This window comes from Hyperoodon ampullatus (genome assembly GCF_949752795.1).
Source record: "Hyperoodon ampullatus genome assembly, chromosome: 12".
Taxonomy (NCBI): Eukaryota; Metazoa; Chordata; class Mammalia; order Artiodactyla; family Ziphiidae; genus Hyperoodon; species Hyperoodon ampullatus.
The window spans coordinates 38,790,879-38,817,197 of NC_136925.1; the positions used below are offsets into that span (position 1 = coordinate 38,790,879).

The following is a 26,319-nucleotide window of genomic DNA, read 5'->3' on the forward strand; positions in this document are numbered from 1 at the left end:
ATATGGATTATTCTGAGCCAAAGGCCTTTAAGGACTTCCCTGGTGGCACAGTGGTTAAGAATCTGCCTGCCAATGCAGGGGACGCGGGTTCGAGCCCTGGTTGGGAAAGATCCCACATGCTGCAGAGCAACTAAGCCCGTGTGCCACAGCTACTGAGTCTGCGCTTTAGAGCCCATTAGCCACAACTACTGAGCCCGCGTGCCACAACTACTGAAGCCTGCGCGCCTAGAGCCCATCTCCACTACAAGAGAAGCCACTGCGGGGAGAAGCCCGCGCACCGCAAAGAAGAGTAGCCCCCGCGCGCCGCAACTAGAGAAAGCCCGCGCACAGCAACGAAGACCCAATGCAGCCAAAAATAAATAAATTTAAAAAAATAAAGGCCTTTAAGAACGAACAGATTCAGGAAAAACTCTAAAAACAGGGCACAAGTTTTTATTTTGTAGATAAAATTTACACTTGTAAAGGAAATTACCATTTGTAAAGATGTCTCTCTCTCTCAAGAAAAAGAAAAGGGAGGACTCTTAACAACTAACTCTTACCAATGGAGATGGTTCTAACTTAAATCTATATAACAAACCTTACTAAACCGTACTTTTCCTGGTCACTTTCCCATAACTTGCCTCCTTCATCCAGAAGACCAAAACCCTTTCTCCTCTGATTATCCTAAGATGGTATATAAACCCAAATTCTAACCATCCATTTGGGTTACTCATCACTGGGTGCTCCCGTGTGTACATGTGCAATGCACTTGTTAATAAACTTCTGTTTGTTTTCTCTTGTTACTCCGTCTTTGGCCAGTCTAATTAGAGAGTTCCAGCCAGAGAACCTAAAATGGATAGAGGAAAAAGATTTTTTCCCTCCTTTAGAGTAGACATTAGGATATGACACACTATACGATGCATGCACTATTATGAACAATCACTACAATGAAAGCTAATGTTAACTGAGTAGTTGCCATGTTCCAAGCACCATGCTTGTACTTTAAACACATTTATTCAATTCTTACAACAATCCTATGAGGCAAGAACTATCATCTCCATTTTCTAAATAAGGAACAAAGGCAGAGAGGAATTAAGAAGTTACCCAAGGTCATAAACCTGGTAAGTAAAAACCTGGAATTTCTACTCAGTCTGATTCCTGAGCCTGCACTTTCAAACACTGCAAATATAAAATATCTACACTCTAAACAATTAAAGTTCAATACTGGGAATCAATAAGTACATGCCACTGCTCCTCCCTCCACCACCCATAGATTTCTTACACCATGCAGGGATTCAGGCAGTCGCTACCAACTGATCAGTGCTGGCAACTGAGATGAAGCCTAAAACTGGTAAACAGGGCAGCAACTAGCACATAAAGACTCCTTTGTGCAAACTGGAAAAAGACATTCCCTCCCGGTGGATTATTTACAAAAAAGTGCTCCTACCTCCAGAAGCTGAGCTGGAATCCAGCCCCACTCACCCCCTTACATGGGCCCCTAGTGCAGGACTTGGCCTGCACCTGGCATACCTGGGGCCCTGCTGATGAACCTATTCCAAGAGTCTTTCCCTCTCTGAACTCACACACTCTACATTCTCTGCAGCTTTATCTTCTCCAGCATGTAAGTCCTGTTCTGACTGTTCACCTTATCATTTAAAAATCTGAGGGATCACTTCACAAATTAGGAAACAGCTAGAGAAATAAAGTGATATACTGAGGATCATACATCAAGTTAGTAAGGCATTGAAATACAAAATATACTTTCCAGGCTCTTGATTAAGTATTATCTTAATTATACCATTTTCCTTTACTATTTAAAAATGTTACTCTGTTGGCTTTCAAAAAGTTCACACACTAAATTCTTAAAAAGAAAAATAACATAAGTCTCTCTTAATCCTGGTTTAACATCATCACAAAGTAGCCTTGAATCTTTTTACATGAGGTAGAGTATATATAAATAAAAACAAACAGTTACAAATATGCATAATATTATTATATTGTGCTAACGAGATTGAAGTTTTCAGTTTTTGTAGTTGACATTTTGGAGGGAAGTAGAGGGAATACAATTTCATCCACAACAACTGTACATCTGTGTATAATGAGCCACGTCATGGCAACTGACATGCACAATATGGGTGTGTGTGTGTCCCTGTATTGTCTTACAAAAGCAGTATAAAGCATGAATATGAGTGATTCATACTTCTATACAAAGTATGTAACTGAAATAATTTCTTTATAAAAAAGTAATTTATAGAATGAAAAATAAATAAAAAAGTAATTTATAAAAGGAAGCTTCTCTGAACAACAAAGAACTTAATCTCTTTTATTTTACTAACAGTCATTCCTCTTCACTTGAAATAATTTGAAAATTAAACTAAAAGCTAATATAGACTGGCCATCTTATTACTGTGTTAATGCAGTACCATCAAAATTTTTTCAATGATCATTAGACAGTGATATTATAAAGCACAAAGGAGTTCACTTATAAAATGAGATTTAAAATATCTTCATTATTAAAAAGCCCTGACTTTCTGATTTAAAACAAAGGAACTCCAGTAAAATTCCTCTTTTATCCTTTTGTAGGAATTGGGAGCATAAGGTTATAAGCAGTGAGAAGCTATATATTTTAGAAATTAGTAAGTTAAGAAATATTAGTAGTAATAAAGCTTCCTATAAGCACTAAGTGAAGTGGTCATTATGAATTTTCCTCATCTCAGATAATCAATGCAGCCTCATCAAGGACAGATTAGCATAGCTTCTTTCTCAGTGAGGGCTCAAGCATCAGCTCAAGAGGCATTCTTAAAGGTGTTAAGGATTCAAGTTAAGACCTTACATAGAAACCCACTAAATATCATAACAGGAATTATGTATGCATCTTTAGATAAAGTATTTGGCATCTATTAGGAGTTTGTGTAAGGATCTCTGCTGTTTTTCAAAACTAGTTCTATAGAGAACAACAGAGACAATTATCAATTTCTGAAAAATAGGGCAAGCTTCAGAAAACATAGTATTAAATTATGGGAACTTTGTACTTAAACAACATAATTAAGTTTAATAAGTATGCAAACTAGGACATTTTAAGTTACAAGATATAAATAAGTGAGTCCAATGCTTAGTATGTTACCATTTAGATAAAATATGGGAAAGATGGGTTCTGATTAATTGATCTTCTGCTCAACTATCAAGTTTTATTATTGATTTTTTAAAAATCAAGACATAAAAAGTGAAGGGTGGCAGAATATTTGCCATAAGGATTATTCTGAGCTGACAGCACTTGGAAAATAGCCAAGGCAGAGAGAAGCTTTCTGTGAATTCCCCTTATCTGCTTGAAGACAGAGCTTCCAAAAGAAAATCAGTGGTCATAAATCCCTTCTCCAGGAGTTTCATCAACTAGGAAAGATTTTCTCCTATCAGAGGAAAGGAGACCAATCAAACAGAATGGAGAGTCCAGAAATAAATTCCTGTATACACAGTCAACTATGAGCTGAACTCCTAGAAACAGAGAGCAGAATGGTGATTGACAAAGGCTGGGGGGTGGGAAAAATGGGGAGATGTTGGTCAAAGGGCACAAATCTCCAGCTGTAAGATAAGTTCTGGGGGTCAAATGTACAGTATGGTGATTTTAGTTAGCAATACTGTATTCTATACTTGAAAGTTGCTAAGAGAATAAATCTTAAATGATCTCACCACACACACACAGACAAAATGGTAATTATGTGACATGATGGAGGTGTTACCTAACACTAAGGTGGTAATCATTCTGCAATATATAAGTGTATCAAATCAACACACTGTACACCTTAAACTTAAACAATGTTATATGTCAATTATATCTCAATTAAGTTGAAAAAAGAAAAAAATCAAAAACAAAGTACCAAAACACTTTACCATAAAGCAATTCATGGTCTCATCAAATCTGGTCACTCTACTGATTATTCACCTGTCATATGCATAAGATAACCAAGAAGCATCTCAATAACCAGGCTATCCCTATGTCAACAATACACTTTTTTTTTAACTTTTTTTTTTTCAAACACATAGACTTTTTTAAATTTATTTTTTTACACAGCAGGTTCTTATTAGTTATCCATTTTATACATATTAGTGTATATATGTCAATCCCAATCTCCCAATTCATCACACCACCACCACCCACCCTGCCACTTCCCCCCGCATGGTGTCCATACATTTGTTCTCTGCATCTGTGTCTCTATTTCTGCCCTGTAAACCCGTTCATCTGTACCATTTTTCTAGGTTCCACATATATGCATTAACAATACACTTCTGATAACAGCTTTAAAATTGTGAAGAGGAGAAATCCTTGATATATGTTCTTTACTTCTTAACAGTCACTCTCCACAAGAATTAATTTCCATGTTATCTGTAATATGAATTGGAAGAGTCGTGTACACTCCTTTTGAGTTTCTATCAGTTTCCAAAAACTCATTTCTAATGAAGACTAATATCATTCAAAGACACAGAAATTCTAAAGATAAAATAGATGGTAGTGGTAACGGATGGCACTCTCTCTTTTTTTTTATATTGGAGTATACTTGATTAACAATGTTGTATTAGGATGGCACTCTCTTTCACTGAGTGTCTAGCCTTCCTTTCATCAAGTAATAATGGCAAAGACTAGGTGCCAACCCACAGCTAGATCAAGTAGAAAGGTGACTTTTTTGGGCAATGTATTACTTTTAAAAGTATTCTTTTAAACAATATTTTAGCTTTTATAGTTTTACATGTTTATATTTTTAATAATATTATTTAAAAAAATTTTAATAGCCCCTTAAATTAACTTTAAAAGATTTTTATATAATTATAGTTTTGCATTTTCTAGCACAGAGGATGAAAAAGGAATAGTCATTTTATATCAAAATATATATTCTTATAAAATGGATCACATATTGGTTTAAGTCTCAATTAAAAACAAATTTTAAAAACACCTCAGTAGTTTTTGTTCTTCCTTTGTAATTTTTTTCCTTCCCATTTTATCTTTTAGGTGCCAGACTGAATAGACTCCAGATTATTTACCATTAAAGAGTTCTATTGCTGGCATCACTTATCAGCTCTGTATTTGCAAATTTAATAACTAGATCACCACAAAAAGTTAACTGAGACAAAAGGGTTCATAGATTGTATTTAACAGTTTTACATAAGTTCTGAGAAAACTGACCAGTCTTTTTTTTTCTGTGTCTATTTTTTTTATTTTTTATTTTTTTAACATCTTTCTTGGAGTATAATTGCTAAAAATATGGAACGCTTCGTGACTTTGCATGTCATCCTTGCACAGGGGCCATGCTAATCTTCTCTGTATTGTTCCAATTTTAGTATATGTGCTGCCGAAACAAGCACGACCAGTCTTTTTTTATGTTTAAATAAAAAAGCAAATAATCTAGATTTGGGGGGGAATATTTATATTGTGTTTTCACGTATATACGGTAGGGGAGGAAACATAATTTTCCCTCTACCCTTGCAAGTTCTCAGCTGGGTCCCCTGTAACAAAAGACAGATCAATAGGAGAAAAACAAACAGAAGTTTGTTAACTTGTATATCTCGCATATACACAGAAGATACAAAGGGAAGTTAAGTACTCAAAGGGGTCGTTTAGAAGTCAGACTTGACTATCATCTTCAGGTAAAAGCAAAGAAAGATGGGTGTGGGGGAGGTCAGTTATCGGGAAATGACCAGGAAAAGTGAGGTAAACAAGCATAAGGTTATGCAGATTATGTCCCTGCCTTCTCCATCTACAAGATTCTCTAGTGGTTTAAAGTCATCCTTTTCTTCCTGGTACAGAGAGGGAGACACCCTTACAAGTGGAGATTTCCTTAATAAATATAAATTTCTCATACAAAATGGTTATTTCTACTCTGTTTTCAGAGCTTCTCCTGTGTCTGCGGTTTCTCAAAATAATCAGCTCAAAATAATCCTTATGCCAAAGAGGCATATTTTGGGATGGCACATTTTCGTCTCCTACAATACAAAATGACAACATCCTAGGCAAACTTCTGATCAGGCACAAATTCATTTAAAATTATAGTGTGATATGATTGCTTTCTTCCATTTTATTAAAAGAGTAAATACCCTTTGTATTCATTCTTTTACCTATTTCTAAAGGCCAAAGATTAAAAAAAAACAATGATTGGATAGGTAACAAATGGATTATCTTTTAAGTAAAAGGAAAAGAGAAGCCTTTAGCATCATTTATCAAGAAAATAAAAGAGTGAGGATCCCATGAAATCAGTGGTTTAATAGATCTGGTTGCTAGAGACGCGATTGTCTCAGAACCTGATGCCTGATTCCTGATCATTGCTGAGCATTAACATTAGAAAATGTGCAACCCTATTAAAAACTTTTTTTTCACATTACCTAGTTTTAATTTTATGTAGTACTGATAGGTCTTTAGAAAAAAAAGAGTATTTTACATTTATATTTTTAGTAAAAGGCTAGGTTTTCCATGATATCAAACATGTATATAGCATAGATATTAAACTTTGTAGGGCTAAAGTGTAGGGCTAATATTTCTTAAAATGGAGACTGTGCAATGAATTTGTCAAATAGCACTTTAAAAACAAAATTAGGCCTTAACTCATGAACACAGTCTATTCAGATGAACAATCTTAAAGCCCTCCGATTTTAGTTCTAGGCTCTTGATCTGCAGTTCGTTTACACTTTCTGAGCCCCCATTCTACCTCACAGGGCTTGGCTTATTGTGAAGTTCAAATGAACCAAGGGCCATGACATTGAGAAATATTATTTAATTTAATTGCTGACTTGCTATTCACCTTCTTTAGCTTATTTTCTCCTTCCTTCAAATTTCTTTTCTCACTGCTTTGTAACAGACTATGTTGCTCAAGTAAGAATGCTTTATTAAATTTTGGTAAAAATTGCAAAGTTTTTTGAACAATTTTTTAAAATTTTCAGAAAATGTTCATGTTATCTTTATTACAGAGATTTGCAGAGAACATAATTAGAAGTGTTTCCAGGTAATTTGGTAAAGATTATTCATTTCTAGGTAAGGTGATTATTTTATTTTATTTTATTTTTTTTAAAGATTTTTTTTGATGTGGACCATTTTTTTTAAAGTCTTTATTGAATTTGTTACAATATTGTTTCTGTTTTATGTTTTGGTTTTTTGGCTTCGGGGCATGTGGAATCTTAGCTCCTCAACCAGGGATCGAATCCACATCCCCTGCATTGGAAGGCAAAGTCTTAACCACTGGACCACCAGGGAAGTCCTAGATGAGTACTTTAGAATGAATACCCAAGGAAAAACAGCTGAGGAGCACAAATTTATAAAACTATTTTATTTCCATATAAAATACAGAATATAAATTATGATAAATTTTAAAATGTGAAACAATGAATGGAAGATAACTTTTTAAAATGCATAATCTGGAAAAAGAAAATAGCCAATCTCTCTGATTACATCTAACATATGAATAATCATGGCAGATTTGACAGTCCGTCAAGTTTTAAAAATTTTTATGTATTTTTGAATAGGTATTAAATGCTATGGTATACAATCCAAAGGGTACAAATGTAAGGAGAATGAAAACTAAGTCTTCCTGTCTTTCCTGCCCACTCAGCTATCTAATTCTCCAAAAGATGTCATATTTCTCTACACCTTGCTTGGTCATATATTTTGGCCAAATTAATTTTAATTAGGAAGTAAACATTTCATTTTTTCTTCAGAAGAAGTTCAATCAAGGAATATTTTCAAGATAGGATGCCTCACAGAAAAACAAAAGTACCCTAAGAATTTATTCTAAAGAGTTTTATATCTACCACACTGAGTAAATATGCAGCAAAATGTTTTCCTTCCTTTTTTTTTTAAATAGCCAGAGAAGAAACCTATTTTAAATTAGTAAATTCATTACAAAATACCTTTTAAAGAAAAGATGCTTTACCTCTCAAGTATGTAAATTAAGTAACATCAGTCGAAAGAAGTGAATCCCAACACATACCCCACTTATTCTAATTAACTGATTTTAAATTATTTGCAATTAACATATTTTTTCCTATATCAGTGGATTTTTCTGAAGGGCTTAAGAATACTTAAAAACAGCTCTTCCATATAAGTTAAGCAAACTCTGTTCAATCATATTTATACTAAAAAGTTTTACTCCAAAAAAGTAAAGATTTGCTTTAAAAAAAAAAGTTAGCTGTCAGCCAAGCCTCTGTTCAAATTACCAGAAAATTTGAATTAATAGAGACAAAATTAAAAGAGTTAATATTCAATATCCATGGTATACTACAAAGGGAAAGAAACTTAGCAGGGAGTCTTTTTCCCATTTACAGTTTTTCTTCATATGAACTAAACAAAAAGACAAAGTCCTTAAAAAGTTAAGTTCCTTAATGACTTACAGGTACACAGATTTTTAATTCACTCTATCCTTTCTATTTCCACAGCCCATGCCCTACTTAATGTTTTCTTTGCTTCTTGCCTAAACCATTGTAAGAATTTCCTCACTGGTCTCTCTCTTCCAATGGGGTTCCACAAAAAAAAAAAAAAGAAAAAAAAAGGGTCTTTATAGTTAAAAAAAAAAAAAAGCGCAGAAAGTGCTAGGTTAAATGAGGTTTAAAAGTTTTTTTTAACCTATAGTCCTTCTCACTGCCTTTAATATTCTATGTGTATTGTAAATTCCCAAGATACTATGGTATATAACCATTTCTTAATACTATGCTGGTGTTCTAAGCAGTATGAAAAATGTTGGCATAAGTGATAAACTACTATATAGGTCAAGGTCTTACCTTCCCTTTCCAAGTTTACCTCCCATTGTGCTTCCAGCATCCTGTAACGTCTACTACTCTTTTATACCTCTGTGCCCCTGTTCACGATGCCTCCCTATCTGCAATGTCCTTCCTCTCATCTCTACTTATTGAAATCATGCCCAGCCACAAAAGTGTAGGATCAAAAGGTACCTCCTCCAGGAAGTATTTCAAATTCTCTCCAATCTGATTTATTTTCAGCTTCCCCAAGACTCTATAACTTTATTATAGCAGTTATTTGTCTGCTTTAGGTTATATTGTAACTATAACTTTCTTCCTCAAAAATTATAAGGAATAGAAAATAAGAATTTCCTAATACATAGTTGGTATTCAAAACACTTATGAATTGAAATAGTGATTTTAATTTTCCCAAAGAATGCTTGAAAATAGATCTCATTTCATTATACAAATACATACAAGCCTGCAAAACTGGTAAAACAGACGTTATCACTTTCCCCTATCACCAGATGACATATTATTATAAACATCATAATTACTATTATATTAAGCAGCTAACATTCCTTGAACATTAACTATATGCCAGATACTAAGCTAAGTGCTTTACACAGTCTATTTCATTTACTCCTCAAAACAATCATATAAAGTAGGTTCCATTATTACCACCAATTTACGGATGAGGAAACTGAAGCTCCAAGAGGTAAAATTACATGCCCAAGGTCTGACAGTAGTAGGTTAGGGCTAATAAATGGCAGAGCTTAGAATAAAATCCAGATCTGTCTGACTGCAAAGCTCACTGTTAACTGCTACACTTTTCTGCCTTTCAGTATTTGCCCAAGCATTTCTCACTAATAAACCGTGATGCTAATCACAGTTCATTTAAACTTAGTAATAAAAAATATTCAAAATTTTCAGAGTTCAAATAAAATGACATCTATACTGTTGAACCATGACAGCAACATGAAAATGAAAGAATTACTTACTCGCACAATTTGCCTTCTGCCATGTGGAATTGAAAAACTCAGACAGAATCACAACTATTTGCATTCTATCTGCCATTAAGAGACTTCTGGCACAACTATGACTCTCTGAGGAATTCTATAATGACAAAAGAAAAAGAAAGAAAAATACAATCTGAATATTTTCAGACTTCCCAAACAACAAGTTGAGGCAAAAAACCTTATAAAAATAATTCAAATATTTATTATAAGCATTTAATTTTTTTGCTATAATCAAATAATGATGTCATTAATAACAACTGTAATAAAACAATAGCAGCTAACATTTATTGGTACCAGGTTCACTTGCAAGGGAAGAAAATCTTTGCTTCTTAAATAAATAAGTACTTGCTTCTATGGTACAATCTCAACTGCTTAGGCCCACATGTAATATTTCTTACTCCTTATGCACAGAAAAAAATTCTGGAAAGCTATTCACCAAAATGTAGCAGTAGTTATCTCTGAATAATGGAAATAGAGCGATTTTCATTTTCTTTTTTGCCTCTTTCATACTGTCTAAATTTTTCTACAATGAACATATATTATTTACACATTTTAAAAAACCTGGTGGATAAATGATCACAAAACATTGTTTCATCTTCTTGGCATTTTTTGGCTCAAAATCTTAAAATCCACAAGAAAATGTGATACATCTAGTTTGTACAGAAATAGTTTGTACCCAGATAGAAGAACATGCTTTCCACAGATTGTTTTAATAATGAAACTCACACTATGCAAATAATACATTCAAGTTCCTAAATTATTGGATCCTTATCTATTTCCTTTCCTTTTTGCCCCAAGCAAGGAACTAAGTCCTGCTGACTCTTCATTCTTTCAAAGTTATTTAACTCCTACTATTTACCAGGCACTATAAGAATCTTGGAGTTCTGAGTATACAAAGAGTATAAAGGAATGCCATCAACACTGGGTCTTCAGAACCTCCTCAGAGACATACAGATAAGGAATTAAATAGTGTCATTAGTAATAAAAGAGAGAATATGTTAACTCTAGAAAAGAACTGATCAGCCATGTGGGATAAGAAAAGAGGGAAGGAGGGCTTAACAGCAGAATTCTTGTTTCAAAATATCTCAAGATCATTTTGGGATGATTACCCTTTCTGTGGCTTAGTTTTGTTGTCTCATTAAAACATGCAGCCAAATGAATGCTTGCCTTTAAAATAGTAAATTGAATAAAACATTTTAAAAAGCCCTTTTCGGGCTTCCCTGGTGGCGCAGTGGTTGAGAGTCTGCCTGCCGATGCAGGGGACACGGGTTCGTGCCCCCGTCCGGGAAGATCCCACATGCCGCGGAGCGGCTGGGCCCGTGAGCCATGGCCGCTGAGCCTGCGGGTCCGGAGCCTGTGCTCCGCAACGGGAGAGGCCACAACAGTGAGAGGCCTGCGTACCGCCAAAAAAAAAAAAAAAAAGCCCTTTTCTTGGAATTGCTTTCAGAGCAATATCAGCTATAGAAGAAGATTTCATAAAAGATCAAACAATGTTTTGTGATAATTTACCCACCAGATTAAAGTAGAGCACGGCCTAAAGAGTCAGAAAAACCTGGATTACTAGCTGGTAATCTTGGACAGCTGAGGTAAACTCTCTGAGGCTCAGTTTCATGATCATGAGTCCTACAGGTACAGTATTAAATGAAATACCATACATTAATCACTTAGCACAATGTCTGGCACCTAGTAACTGATATATGCTATTTCACCTAGCTACCTGTTGCCAACAAGAAGTGCTCTAAGTGGGTGTAGCTGGCTAAGTATAACCAGTTACTTAAGTAGAGTCTTGTAAGTGGATGATTGGATATTTTAAAAATCAATACAGATAGAAACTAGGGGCCTGAACCAAGATGGTGGAGTAGAAGGACATGCTCTCACTCCCTCTTGTGAGAACACCAGAATAACAACTAGCTGCTGGACAATCATCGACAGGAAGACACTGGAACTCACCCAAAAAGATACCCCACATCCAAAGACAAAGGAGAAGCCACAATGAGATGGTACGAGGGGCACAATCACAGCAAAATGAAATCCCATAACTGCTGGGTGGGTGACTCACAGACTGGAGAACAATTATACCACAGAAGTCCACCCACTGGAGTGAAGGTTCTGAGCCTCAGTCAGGCTTCCCAACCTGTGGGTCCGGCAACGGGAGGAGGAATTCCTAGAGAATCAAACTTTGAAGACTAGTGGGATCTGATTGCAGGACTTCGACAGGACTGGGGGAATCTGATTGCAGGACTTCGACAGGACTGGGGGAAACGGAGACTCCACTCTTGGAGGGCACACACAAAGTAGTATGCGCATCGGGACCCAGGGGAAGGAGCAGTGGACCCAGGGGAGACGGAACCAGACCTACCTGGTAGTGTTGGAGGGTCTCCTGCAGAGGCGGGGGATGGCTGTGGCTCACCATGGGGACAAGGACACTGGCAGCAGAAGTTCTGGGAAGTACTCCTTGGCGTGAGCCCTCCCAGAGTCTGCCATTAGCCCCACCAAAGAGCCCAGGTAGGCTCCAGTGTTGGGTTGCCTCAGGTCAAATAACCAAGAGGGAGGGAACCCAGCCCCATCCATCAGCAGTCAAGTGGATTAAAGTTTTACTGAGCTCTGCCCACCAGAGCAACACCCAGCTCTACCCACCACCAGTCCCTCCCATCAGGAAACCTGCACAAGCCTCTTAGATAGCCTCATCCACCAGAGGGCAGAGAGCAGAAGCAAGAACTACAATCCTGTGGAACAAAAACCACAGCTTGTGGAACAAAACCCACATTCACAGAAAGACAGACAAGATGAAAAGGAAGAGGGCTATGTACCAGATGAAGGAACAAGATAAAACCCCAGAAAAATAACTAAATGAAGTGGAGATAGGCAACCTTCCAGAAAAAGAATTCAGAATAATGATAGTGAAGATGACCCAGGACCTCGGAAAAACAATGGAGGCAAAGATTGAGAAGATGCAAGAAATGTTTAACAAAGACCTAGAAGAAATAAAGAACAAACAAACAGAGATGAACAATACAATAATTGAAATGAAAACTACACTAGAAGGAATCAATAGCAGAATAACTGAGGAAGAAGAACGGATAAGTGACCTGGAAGACAGAATGGTGGAATTCACTGCCATGGAACAGAATAAAGAAAAAAGAATAAAAAGAAATGAAGACAGCCTAAGAGACCTCGGGGACAACATTAAATGCAACAACATTCACATTATAGTGGTCCCAGAAGGAGAAGAGAGAAAGAAAGGACCTGAGAAAATATTTGAAGAGATTATAGTCGAAAACTTCCCTAATATGGGAAATGAAATAGCCACCCAAGTCCAGGAAGCACAGCAAGTCCCATACAGGATAAACCAAGGAGAAACACGCCTAGACACATACTAATCAAACTGGCAAAAATTAAAGACAAAGAAAAATTACTGAAAGCAGTAAGGGAAAAATGACAAATAACATACAAGGGAACTCCCATAAGGTTAACAGCTGATTTCTCAGCAGAAACTCTACAAGCCAGAAGGGAGTGCCATGATATACTTAAAGTGATGAAAGGAAAGAACCTACAGCCAAGATTATTCTACCTGGCAAGGATCTCATTCAGATTTGATGGAGAAATCAAAAGCTTTACAGACAAGCAAAAGCTAAGAGAATTCAGCACCACCAAACCAGCTCTACAACAAATGCTAAAGGAACATCTCTAAGTGGGAAACACAAGAGAAGAAAAGGACCTACAAAAACAAACCCAAAACAATTAAGAAAATGGTCAGAGGAACATACATATCGATACTTACCTTAAATGTGAATGGATTAAACGCTCCAACCAAAAGACACAGGCTTGCTGAATGGATACAAAAACAAGACCCATATATATGCTGTCTACAAGAGACCCACTTCAGACCTAGGGACACATACAGACTGAAAGTGACAGGATGTAAAAAGATATTCCATGCAAATGGAAATCAAAAGAAAGCTGGAGTAGCAATACTCATATCAGATAAAACAGACTTTAAAATAAAGAATGTTACAAGAGACAAGGAAGGATACTACATAATGATCAAGGGATCAATCCAAGAAGAAGATATAACAATTATAATATATATGCACCCAACACAGGAGCACCTCAATACATAAGGCAACTGCTAACAGATGTAAAAGAGGAAATCGACAGTAACACAATAATAGTGGGGGACTTTAACACCTCACTTACACCAATGGACAGATCATCCAAAACGAAAATAAATAAGGAAACAGAAGCTTTAAATGACACAATAGACCAGATAGATTTAATTGATATTTATAGGACATTCCATCCAAAATCGGCAGATTACACTGTCTTCTTAAGTGTGCACGGAACATTCTCCAGGATAGATCACATCTTGGGTCACAAAGTAAGCCTCAGTAAATTTAAGAAAATTGAAATCATATCAAGCATCTTTTCTGACCACAATGCTATGAGATTAAAAAATGAATTACAGGGGAAAATACATAAAAAACACAAACACATGGAGGCTAAACACTACATTACTAAAACCAAGAGATTACTGAAGAAATCAAAGAGGAAATAAAAAAATACCTAGAGACAAATGACAATAAAAACACGACAATCCAAAACCTATGGGATACAGCAAAAGCAGTTCTAAGAGGGAACTTTATAGCTATACAAGCCTACCTCAAGAAACAACAAAAATCTCAAATAAATAATCTAACCTTAAACCTAAAGGAACTAGAGAAAGAAGTACAAACAAAACCCAAAGTTAGCAGAAGGAAAGAAATCATAAAGATCAGAGCAGAAATAACTGAAATAGAAACAAAGAAAACAATAGCAAAGATCAATAAAACTAAAAGCTGGTTCTTTGAGAAGATAAACAAAATTGATAAACCATTAGCCAGACTCATCAACAAAAAGAGGGAGAGGACTCAAATCAATAAAATTAGAAATGAAAAGGAAGAAGGTACAACAGACACCACAGAAATACAAAGCATCCTAAGAGACTACTACAAGCAACTCTATGCCAATAAAATGGACAACCTGGAAGAAATGGACAAATTCTTAGAAAGGTATAATCTTCCAAGACTGAACCAGGAAGAAATAGAAAATATGAACAGACTCATCACAAGTAATGAAATTGAAACTGTGATTAAGAATCTTCCAACAAACAAAAGTCCAGGACCAGATGGCTTCACAGGTGAATTCTATCAAACAGTTAGAGAAGAGCTAACACACATCCTTCTCAAACTCTTCCAAAAAATTGCAGAGGAAGGAACACTCCCAAACTTATTCTATGAAGCCACCATCACCCTGATACCAAAACCAGACAAAGATACCACAAAAAAAGAAAATTACAGACCAATATCACTGATGAATATAGATGCAAAAATCCTCAACAAAATACTAGCAAACAGAATCCAACAACACATTAAAAGGATCATACATCATGATCAAGTGGGATTTATCCCAGGGATGCAAGGATTCTTCAATATACACAAATCAATCAATGTGATACACCAGATTAACAAATTGAAGAATAAAAACCATATGATCATCTCAATAGATGCAGAAAAAGCTTTTGACAAAATTCAACACCCATTTATGATGAAAACTCTCCAGAAAGTGGGCATAGAGGGAACCTACCTCAACATAATAAAGGCCATATATGACAAACCCACAGCAAACATCATTCTCAATGGTGAAAAACTGAAAGCATTTCCTTTAAGATCAGGAACAAGACAAGGATGTCCACTCTCACCGCTATTATTCAACATAGTTTTGGAAGTCCTAGCCTCAGCAATCAGAGAAGAAAAAGCAATAAAACGAATACAAATTGGAAAAGAAGACATAAAACTGTCACTGTTTGCAGATGACATGATACTATACATAGAGAATCCTAAAGATGCCACCAGAAAACTACTAGAGCTGATCAATGATTTTGGTAAAGTTGCAGGATACAAAATTAATGCACAGAAATCTCTTGCATTCCTATACACTAATGATGAAAAATCTGAAAGAGAAATTAAGGAAACACTCCCATTTACCATTGCAACAAAAAGAATAAAATACCTAAGAATAAACCTACCTAGGGAGACAAAAGACCTGAATGCAGAAAACTATAAGACACTGATGAAAGAAATTAAAGATGATACCAACAGATGGAGAGATATACCATGTTCTTGGATTGGAAGAATCAATATTGTAAAAATGACTATACTACCCAAAGCAATCTACAGATTCAATGCAATCCCTATCAAATTACCAATGGTATTTTTTACGGAACTAGGGCAAAAAATCTTCAAATCTGTATGGAGACACAATAGACCCAGATAGCCAAAGCAGTCTTGAGGGAAAAAAACGGAGGTGGAGGAATCAGACTTTCTGATTTCAGACTATACTACAAACCTACAGTAATCAAGACAATATGGTACTGGCACAAAAACAGAAACATAGATCAATGGAACAAGATAGAGCGCCCAGAGGTAAACCCACACACCTATGGTCAACAAATCTATGACAAAGGAGGCAAGGATATACAACGGAGATAACTGTATCTTCAATAAGCGGTGCTGGGAAAACTGGACAGCTACATGAAAAAGAATGAAATTAGAACACTCCCTAACACCATACACAAAAATAAACTCAAAATGGATTTGAGACCTAAATGTAAGACTGGATACTATAAAACTCTTAGAGGAAAACATAGGAAGAACACTGTTTGACATAAATCACAGCAAGATATTTTTTGATCCACCTTGTAGAGTAATGGAAATAAAACCAAAAATAAACAAATGGGACCTAATGAAACTTCAAAGCTTTTGCACAGCAAAGGTAACCATAAACGAGAAAAAGACAACCCTCAGAATGGGGGAAAATATTTGCAAACGAATCAATGGACAAAGGATTAATCTCCAAAATATATAAACAGCTCATGCAGCTCAATATTAAAAAAACAAACAACCCAATCCAAAAATGGGCAGAAGACCTAAATAGACATTTCTCCAAAGAAGACATACAGATGGCCAAGAAGCACATGAAAAGCTGCTCAACATCACTAATTATTAGAGAAATGCAAATCAAAACTACAATGAGGTATCACCTCACACCAGTTAGAATGGGCATCATGAGAAAATCTACAAACAACAAATGCTGGCGAGGGTGTGGAGAAAAGGGAACCCTCTTCACTGTTGATGGGAATGTAAACTGATACAGCCACTATGGAGAACAGTATGGAGGTTCCTTAAAAAACTAAAATAGAATTACCATATGATCCAGCAATCCCACTACTGGGCATATACCCAGAGAAAACCACAATTCAAAAAGACACTTGTGGGCTTCCCTTGTGGCGCAGTGGTTGAGAGTCCACCTGCTGATGCAGGGGACACGGGTTCGTGCCCCGGTCCAGGAAGATCCCACATGCCGCGGAGCGGCTGGGCCTGTGAGCCATGGCCACTGAGCCTGCGTGTCCGGAGCCTGTGCTCTGCAATGGGAGAGGCCACAGCAGTGAGAGGCCCGCATACCACAAAAAAAAAAAAAAAAAAAAACACTTGTACCCCAATGTTCACTGCAGCACTATTTACAATAGCCAGGTCATGGAAGCAACCTAAATGCCCATCGACAGACGAATGGATAAAGAAGATGTGGTACATAGATACAATGGAATATTACTCAGCCATAAAAAGGAATGAAATTGGGTCATTTGTTGAGACGTGGATGGATCTGGAGAGTGTCATACGGAGTGAAGTAAGTCAGAAAGAGAAAAACAAATATCGTATATTAACGCATATATGTGGAACCTAGAAAAATGGTACAGATGAACCGGTTTGCAGGGCAGAAATTGAGACACAGATGTAGAGAACAAACGTATGGACACCAAGGGGGGAAAGCTGCAGGGGGGGTGCGTGTGGTGTGATGAATTGGGCGATTGGGATTGACATGTATACACTGATGTGTATAAAACTGATGACTAATAAGAACCTGCTATATAAAGAAAAAATAAAAAAATATAAATAAATAAATAAATAAATATAAAAATCAATACAGAATAAGCTGTATGAGTGGTCAATGTGCGGAATAGTTCAGTTGAGGAAGACATCAGAGTAGTTGGGAGAAATATGGAGAGTTCATGGAGGAAGCAGGATTTGAACTAAGCCCTATACTAAGAAAGGGAAGAAGGTTTTAAAATGGGGTAAATAAAATGATCAAGGGGTGAAAGTAGGAATGGTTATGTAGTATTCAGGGAGTATTCAGGAGGCCAGTGGAAGGTACCTCTATGAAAGTAGAGGCAGTAGAGGGAGAAGTCAGGGCAAGGTAATGAAGGGTCTTGAGGGTTATGAGAGTCACACAGTGGGAAACTTTTTAAGATTTTTGAGGAAGATGGCATGAAAAGCAGAGTTTGGAGAGCATAGGTCTATGTCACAATATGTAGGGCGAAGCAGGAGACTAAATAGACTATTTCCATAGTTCATGTCTAATGAGAAGACAGTAGCAACAGTGAGAATGGAAAGTTAGCAATGAATAATCCCAACAATGATGATGTACTTTTGAATACCTAATGGTTCTAAAAGCTCTAAATGTATAACTCACTTAATCCTTGTAACAACTCTATGAAATAGGCAGTAGTATCCTTTTGGATTCAAACCCAGCCTCTTTCACTGCATGGCCTTGGGTAAGTTACTTAATCACTCTGAGGCTCAGTTTCTTTTTTTTTTTTTTTTTTTTTTGCGGTACACGGGCCTCTCACTGTTGTGGCCCCTCCTGTTGCGGAGCACAGGCTCCGGACGCACAGGCTCAGCGGCCATGGCTCACAGGCCCAGCTGCTCCGCGGCATGTGGGATCTTCCCGAACTGGGGCACGAACCCGTGTCCCCTGCATCGGCAGGCAGACTCTCAACCACTGCGCCACCAGGAAAGCCCGAGGCTCAGTTTCTTAAAGCATGATATCCACCTATATATGTCTAGGTTCCTTATCTGGAAAAAGTTCCTTTAGGATGGAAACTTTGTCTTATATCTTTGTATTCCCAACACCTAGCACATGACAAAAAACATTGGCCTTTGGTTTATATTTAGAACTTTTAATACTCAAATCTGTCACAACCACTTAGCAGAAACCTAACCACAGTGAATCCAACAATCCACTTTCATCATGCCTATTTGGCAAAATGCAAACAACCCACCAGATTATTTCCACAATAAATCCATAATCCCAAACTGTACTACTCACTTGCCTGTCTGCTCATTCTCCCCTGTTTAACACCACTATTGCAATCTTCTCCACTCTCCCTTGAAACTCTGATATCCCTCTCACCCTTTACTCTCAAGTGAAGATCTAGCCTCCTGGTTGACAGTGAAAACAGAGACCATCAAGCTGAAACTCTGATCTGCCTACCCCTCTACACCCAACCTCTCCTTCTACCCTCCTGTTAGAATGCAGAACGTGCCTGCCCCCTGTCAAAGGCTCATCTCTCTCTCTCTCTCTCTCTCTCTCTCTCTCTTTCTGTGGATGCCTTAGATCTCAACTACTCTGCCTTCTCAGGAAAACTGACCTTGTTTACTTTCCCACTGTTTCCTATATCTTCACTCTCTCTATAGGATTCTTCCTATCAGCATTTAAACATGTTCAGGTCTCTCCCATCTTAAGAAAGGAAGAAGGGAAGTAGAGACAGAGGGCTGGAGGGACAAAGGAACAGAAAGAAATTAAAAGAAAATCCCTGAGTCTCAATTCCTCTTTAGTGACCTCTCTTTCTTATATCTTCCTTATGGCCAAACTTTGAGTTGTGCAGGATCACTATTCCCACTTCCTCATCTTCCATTCACTATTTAATCTACTTTCATCTTACTCTCACCCCCAAGTGCTCCCTCAAAATGGCTCTTATGGCACCAAGAATGCCAGTGTTGATAGATTCACTTCTGGTCCTATCAGCTGGATTCGACACAAATAACCACCCCTTCCCTTTTCCCTGATTTATAGGACAGCACATTCTCCTGATTTTTCTTAATTTCTCCGACTCTTCTTTCTTGGTCTCTTTCAATATTTTATCCTCTAACCAAATCTTCAACCCAGCATTTCTTATGTATTCTCACTTCTTACTCAAACTCATCATGCCATGGTTCCAAACACTACTTTTAAGCTGACTACTCCCAAACCTATTATCCCCAATCCACATCTCTAGACATACGTATCCAACCACATATGCAATATCTCCACCTAGATGTCTCACAAACACCTCAGAATCAACAAGTTCAATATCAAGTTCATGATCTTCCCCCACCAAACAGGTTCCTCCCTCCATCTTAGTAAATAGCAACCCTATTCACTAAGCTGCTCTTATTAAAACCCTGGAAATCATCGTTCCTTTCCTTCACATTCCATATTCAATTAACCACCAAGTTGTCAGTTCTACCTCCTAAATATCTCTGAAATCTATCCATTTCTCCCCATCACAATGGCCCCCATGTAGCCCAGCCACCACCATTTCTCACATCACTGCAAGAGTCTCTTAATTCATTTCCCCACACATACTCTTCCCCTACCCTCCCCAGTTCCTGTCCCCTCCATTTTCTCTCATGTAGCCATAATGACCTTTTAAAGTACAAATCGGATCATATCGTTCACAGAATTGAACCCTTCAGTAATATCACACTGCTTTAAAATCAAAGACTAAAACCCTTAGTAATACCCTACAGGTAATATGACCTGGCACCTGCCCACTTCCTCAGGCTCAGATCACTAGTCTCCTCCTGGCTCACAGTGCTTTGAGTTCTTTCTAGTCCTCAAACACACCAGACTCCCATTCAGTCTTCACACCTGCTACTTAGTAACATGTATACATTCTCTCTCCTCCCCGACCTTCTCAAATTTTAGGTGTCAGCTTTAATCACTGACCACTTCTATCTACTCCCAGCTGATCTTGAATGCTCAAGATCAGCATTCTTGTTATATGCTTTGGTGGCATCTGGGAATTTTTTCTTTGCAACACTTATCACACCTGAATTAAATAATTACTTTTATAACAATATGTTTAATGGCTGTTTCCCCTACCAGACTACAAGCTCTGCTCATTCACAGCTATATCCCTAGTTACTACCACTACCCTGCACATAATAGGTACTCAATAATTTTTTTTTTAGTGAATAAGAAGCACTACATTTTCTGATCTCCAATGAAAGACATAGATTACGTTATGCTATGTTCCAATTTTCTCCCTATATTCCTAACGATTTATTAATCTACACTAAAACTATGTTGAATACTTCCAGATACATACCTCCAATCACAGGTTATATATATATATATATATATATATCTGCTTACATAAATTTTAAACAAACCAAGTATAATAAGATGAAGATTAGCAATTCAGAATTTGGGGGGCCAAAGCATCCTGGCAACCACTCTGGTGATGCTGAACAGCTCAATGAAACTACATCTCTATTCAGTTTAAATTAAAGAAGAAAGTATGACTCTAAGTAAGAGGGAATCCGTCAATTCTACTATTCAGGTTTCACAAATCACTGTATTCTTTACCTTAAGATAATAAAACTATATGGAGTCCTTGACCCAGTAATTCCAAGAGGAAGTGACTAGAAAATAGAATTCTCATCAGATAACTCTATTGCAGTTGAATGAATCAGCTTGCTGTACCACAGAAGTAGCTTGCTAATTTCTACCTTTGATTATCTTTCTCCTTGTTATACTCCCTTCCTCTCTCAATCAATCCATGGACATGGATTCACCCTAAAGAGGTGAGAAAGAATGTCTTGTTCATAATTCCGCTTGTAGGTATTCTCTGATTAACCCCACCTTGCTCTGTTCCCTCTTTTTTTTTTTTTTTGCAGTACATGAGCCTCTCACTGTCGTGGCCTCTCCCATTGCGGAGCACAGGCTCCGGACGCGCAGGCTCAGCGGCCATGGCTCATGGGCCCAGCCACTCCGCGGCATGTGGGATCCTCCCGGACCGGGGCATGAACCCGTGTCTCCTGCATCGGCAGGCGGACTCTCAACCATTGCGCCACCAGGGAAGCCCTAGTTCCCTCCTTTAATTCAGCATCTCCTTCACTCTTTTGTTCTAAAATCCTATTGTACAATTTATAACATTCACATTGATGATTTTTTCCCTTTTTCTTTTTCTCAGTATAGATTTATTTTTATTTCCCCAACTACACTGATAGTTTAAGGCCTGGACTTTACCCTTCTTTTCCTTCAAATACCCTTTAACCAGCCCAATATTTAAGAATAGCATGTGCTTGCTAATTAAGCTGATTTAAATGAAAGACTGAGTCTATGTGAGTCAAAGAAAATACATTACTCTCCAGAAACAATTTCCTGCCACACACACACAAAGGACAACTGATTCCTTTAAGTTCACTCCTGAGAAACTCAGACATAATTTTCCATAGGTTCATTATTACACATAACGGTTCAATTCCCAGGCCAATGTGAAAAGGCCTATAAAATCCACGAAGTACCTCACAACTGCAGAAATCATGCTTTTGAGCTACCACATCCAGCTCTACTGAGGAAAGGGGGTGGGGGGAGGCAAGATCTAGGATGAGTTGGAGAGGAAATATGGATTGGGGAAAGGGGCTTCTGCCTCTTTTTATCTCTTTACCCCGTTCCTTCACATAACAGTGAGGTGAGCTGGGTGCACAGGTCACTGGTAGAATCAGACACAAAGCAGAGGAAGCAAGTTTCTGCCGTCTCCACACTGGGAAGACTCCTGTAGGCAGGGAATTCATGTGGAAATTCATATACAAATAGGCCCATAATTGGCCCACAGATGCCCATATCACTGTGCCACCAGAGTCTGGGGTAATTTTTTAACCTCTTCTTAATTCCACAGAAACTACACAAATGAGGAATGTGTTTGCTGCCTCAAAAGATCCAAGCTTTGCTTCAGGACTCACGGTCATTCTGGCCACAGAACAATGCACCTAATTGCTTAAAACAGAATATGATGCCATATCATATCCTGCTGTAGTTGACAGGGACAAGTCTTTGGTGTTTTACTTTAAAATCATGGTGAGATATACTATATATATATATATACATAACACACACACACATATATATATATATCCCTTGCTATACCCAGTAGAAGTATGCCTGAAAAATACTGCATGTAGGTCTACATTTACTTAAAGTACCTTGAAAAGTAGTTCTTTACAGAGACTGGCCACAGAATTTATTTAATGCAAATAAATTCCCTATTTTTGTAAAAAATACTTATTTATGTCAAGTAATATCAGGCTGACAAAGTAGGATGCAACTATATATGTTTATATTTTGTCAAATCAACTATGATTTATGAAATAATTCCAACCACATTTTCATGAGACTTTTTTTCCCAGTACAAGAGGAACTTTCCACTCCATAATCGCAAAGTCATTTCTCCTGTTTTTCCTCTACAAGGCATATCCAGCCCATACCTCATGACTCCCACCAGCCCTGACACTCTAATCCTTTCCTACTCTAGACCCTATAAGGTACTTAGGAACAAGGACATGTCTCTGTGGCTGCCTGCCTTCCTTCCTCCCTCCCTGCCTTCCTTTCTTTCTTTCTCTTTCTTTCAATTAAGACCCTCACAGCACCAACCACATGACCAGAAGAGCTCGAAGAGTACCAAGAGTGGAGGGCAGATTTACCATTTTGTAAAATTTTAGTTCCCATTTACTGAGAACTGTTACTATGTGTAGTAATAGTTTTCTAAGAGTTCCTCTCACCCCCATCTTACAGATGAGACAACAGTTACAGAGAATATAACTTGCCCAGAGTTCACCTTTAATAAGCAGAGAAGAACTGGTCTCCTGGCAGAATGGCTCCAGACTGTATTAATGACTAAAATGAACTCTCATGCATTATCTCTTTTTATTTTTTTTAACAGTCACATCTGGCAGCGGTTTTTCTCCATTCTATAGAGGAGGAAACTCCAAGATACTTAATCCAAGGTCAAACTGCTAGAAAGTGGTGGATCTGAAAATGCCTGGCTACAAAGCTCAAGCTCCTTACCACCAGCACACTACAGTTTCCCCACTCCACCTGGGGTTTCAGGAAAGTCCTTCCTGGGAACTCCAGGTGGAGATGGGAAGAAGCTGTGGCAGACTGGGGGGAAAGAGGTGACAAAAGGTAAGAGTTGGGAGTGCAGAAGCCCCAAGAAAACTAGTCATACCTATCTGCAAATATGTACCCAAAGATGCCCAACAGCAGCCATGGAAGCAAAAATCCAAACCCCAAGCCCCATAATGCCACCCACTTTTCTGATGCCCCTAACTTCACAGTCCCAATCCAACCTCTTTTTCTCACAAAAGGGGAAACTGAGCACCCCCCCCACCCCGAGTTAACCATCATTCCATCCTCCTCCCTTTCCAACAATCCACGCCAGAGGTCCCGGGTGTGCCTTCTACCCACCCCCACGGCTCGGCTGATGTTGTCCATCTTGCTGGCGACCTGTTGGAAGAGGGGATAGCAGGTCTGACAGAGGCGCACCGGCCGGGCGCCGCGCACCAGACACCCGGTCAGCTCTGCGCTGCTGTTGGCGAAGTCCAGCAGCAGCTCCCGGCACTCGGGATCCAGATCCGGCAAGTCTGGGGGTAGTGACAGTGGCCCCATCGTTCCGCCCTGCAGTAGAGCCAGGGACAAGTCCTCCACCTTCAGCAACTGCTCCTCCGACAGGAGGTCGTGGAGGACCCGGTGGGGACTGCTGCCCAAGGAGAAGGTGCCCAGAGCCAGCCCCGACCACAGCAGCGCCACCAGCAGCAGCCGCAGCAGCAGCAACGATGACCTCCGCCACGCGACTGTCCGGTCCGGGTCCATCGCGGGGTTCACGAACCCCAAGGCGCAGACCTCCACCTCTCCGCCCCTAGTCGGTGCTGCGGACAGCCGCCGCTTCCGGCTTCCTTGGGCGCAGGCCGCGAGCAGGGTCACGAGGAGCGCGCGTCACGGCCCCGCCTCCGGCGCGCGGCGCCCCGCCCCATTGGCTGCAGAGAGCCTCGCGCGCCGCGGGCCGGCGCACGTGCGGGAGCGCGCACAGAGGGGCGGTTTCGCGTTCCCAGCCTGTGCCAAGCGCCTGACCGACGGGCGCGCGAGACCCGGGCGGCGTCAGCTGTGGAGGCCCGAGCTGAGGCTCGCCTGCCCTATGAATACAGGAGTCGGCCGCTTTGAGCAGTTAAATTTCGGGAGTCTTGCCCTCGGTTGCCCACCTCTTTAGCAGTTCGCTGAGTTCCAGAAGTCTGAGGAGTTATGTGCCACAGAAAGACGGACGGCCTCCGCCGTGGGAATTACGAGTGAGTTCCCTGAGAAAGCCTGCTGGCACGTGCCTTGGCAGGTTTTTTTTACTTGGTATTTCTTAGCATAATTTACCCCCTCAAAATATTTGGAAAGAGTAATGACGTGTGTTGATTATTTTTGATAGTGGAGCCTAGCGGCTTACAAGCTTTTTTTTTTTTTTTTTTAACTCAGCTGTGTCAGCGCTGTCCGATAGACTTCCTGAGGTGATGGAATTCTGTATCTGCGCTCATACAGTAGCCACTAGCCACTTGCGGCTGTGGAACACTCGTAATGTGGCTACTGCCACCGGGGAACTGAATTTTTAACTGTATTTAATGTGAATGTAAATAGCCCTATCTGGCGAGCGGTGCTGTGTCGGACAGCGCAGGTCTAAGTTCTCTCACTGTGTAGCCTGGTCCTTGGGTGGCTAATGTCCAGGTTTCCTTGCGACTGAAGGGGTTCCTGGGGTGCAGCCCAAGCCTGTATCCCAGTGCAAAAACCTGGAAAATCCTTGCCAAAGCGCTCAATTTCAAACTCCTATCCAGTTTCTGACAAGCCCAGGGCAATCTTTGGGGACACTCTGAAAAGCGTCCTGATACCACTACTGGGCTGTAAAAAGAATTTAGCTAATGACCTGGAAAACGGTTTTCTGACAAGTATCTGCTAACAAATTTGGTAGAAAAATTATTTCCTGGCTGTTTTGTGTCATCCCGCTTTCGTTTTTGCCTTGTAAATTGCAGAGCTACTGTACTAATTCCTATTCATCTTATGGTGCTAATTTATGTTTCTGGGAGTTGGTAGAGTTACTTTTTTAGCCAGTCTGATTATTGTTTTGTGTTCCTAATGGGAAGGGAGAAAAGGCCCATAATTTCTTTAACATGCCTCTTTATTCTTTTACTATTGCAAACAATATTGCAGGTAATAATCATATCTATACAAGGTTGGTATATGTTTAAGATAAATTCCTACCAGTAGACTTGCTGGGTCAGAGAGTATGTGCATTTGTGATGTTGTTGATTGTGCTATATTACTTTCCAGGTTTAATAATTTACTCATAATGGTTCCTAAAGAATGGTAATTCTAACATGTAGAAAGACCTAAAAGTTATAGGATGACATTTGAGAAAATTTATTTTACTGGGGTGGCTAATGTCCAGGTTTCCTTAGGACTGAAGGAGTTCCTGGAGTGCAGCACAAACCTGCATCCAATGCAAAAACCTGGAAAATCCTGGACAAACCACTCAATTTCAAACTTCCCTTCCTGGAGCAATTCCATCCTAAAGCCGTTAGATCAAGTAGCGTAAGGTTGGCATCCATGCTTGGTGGGGTGGGGGTGTCAGAGGCCCAGAGAGGGGTGTCAGAGCACA

The 26,319-nt window shown here is 38.9% G+C and overlaps 1 protein-coding gene across 1 annotated transcript in view; it reads right to left on the minus strand.

Annotated features, from left to right (window-relative positions):
- Positions 1-24,500, minus strand: part of OSTM1 (osteoclastogenesis associated transmembrane protein 1) — a gene marked incomplete at its 5' end in the record, with an annotated part of 37,146 nt that extends 12,646 nt beyond the window's left edge. The window contains 2 exons of the mRNA XM_079716151.1: positions 9,693-9,807; positions 24,096-24,500. Coding sequence (XP_079572277.1) covers positions 9,693-9,807; positions 24,096-24,500 — 520 coding nt within the window. The remainder of the gene's footprint in view (positions 1-9,692; positions 9,808-24,095) is intronic.
- Positions 24,501-26,319: the final 1,819 nt, after the last annotated feature.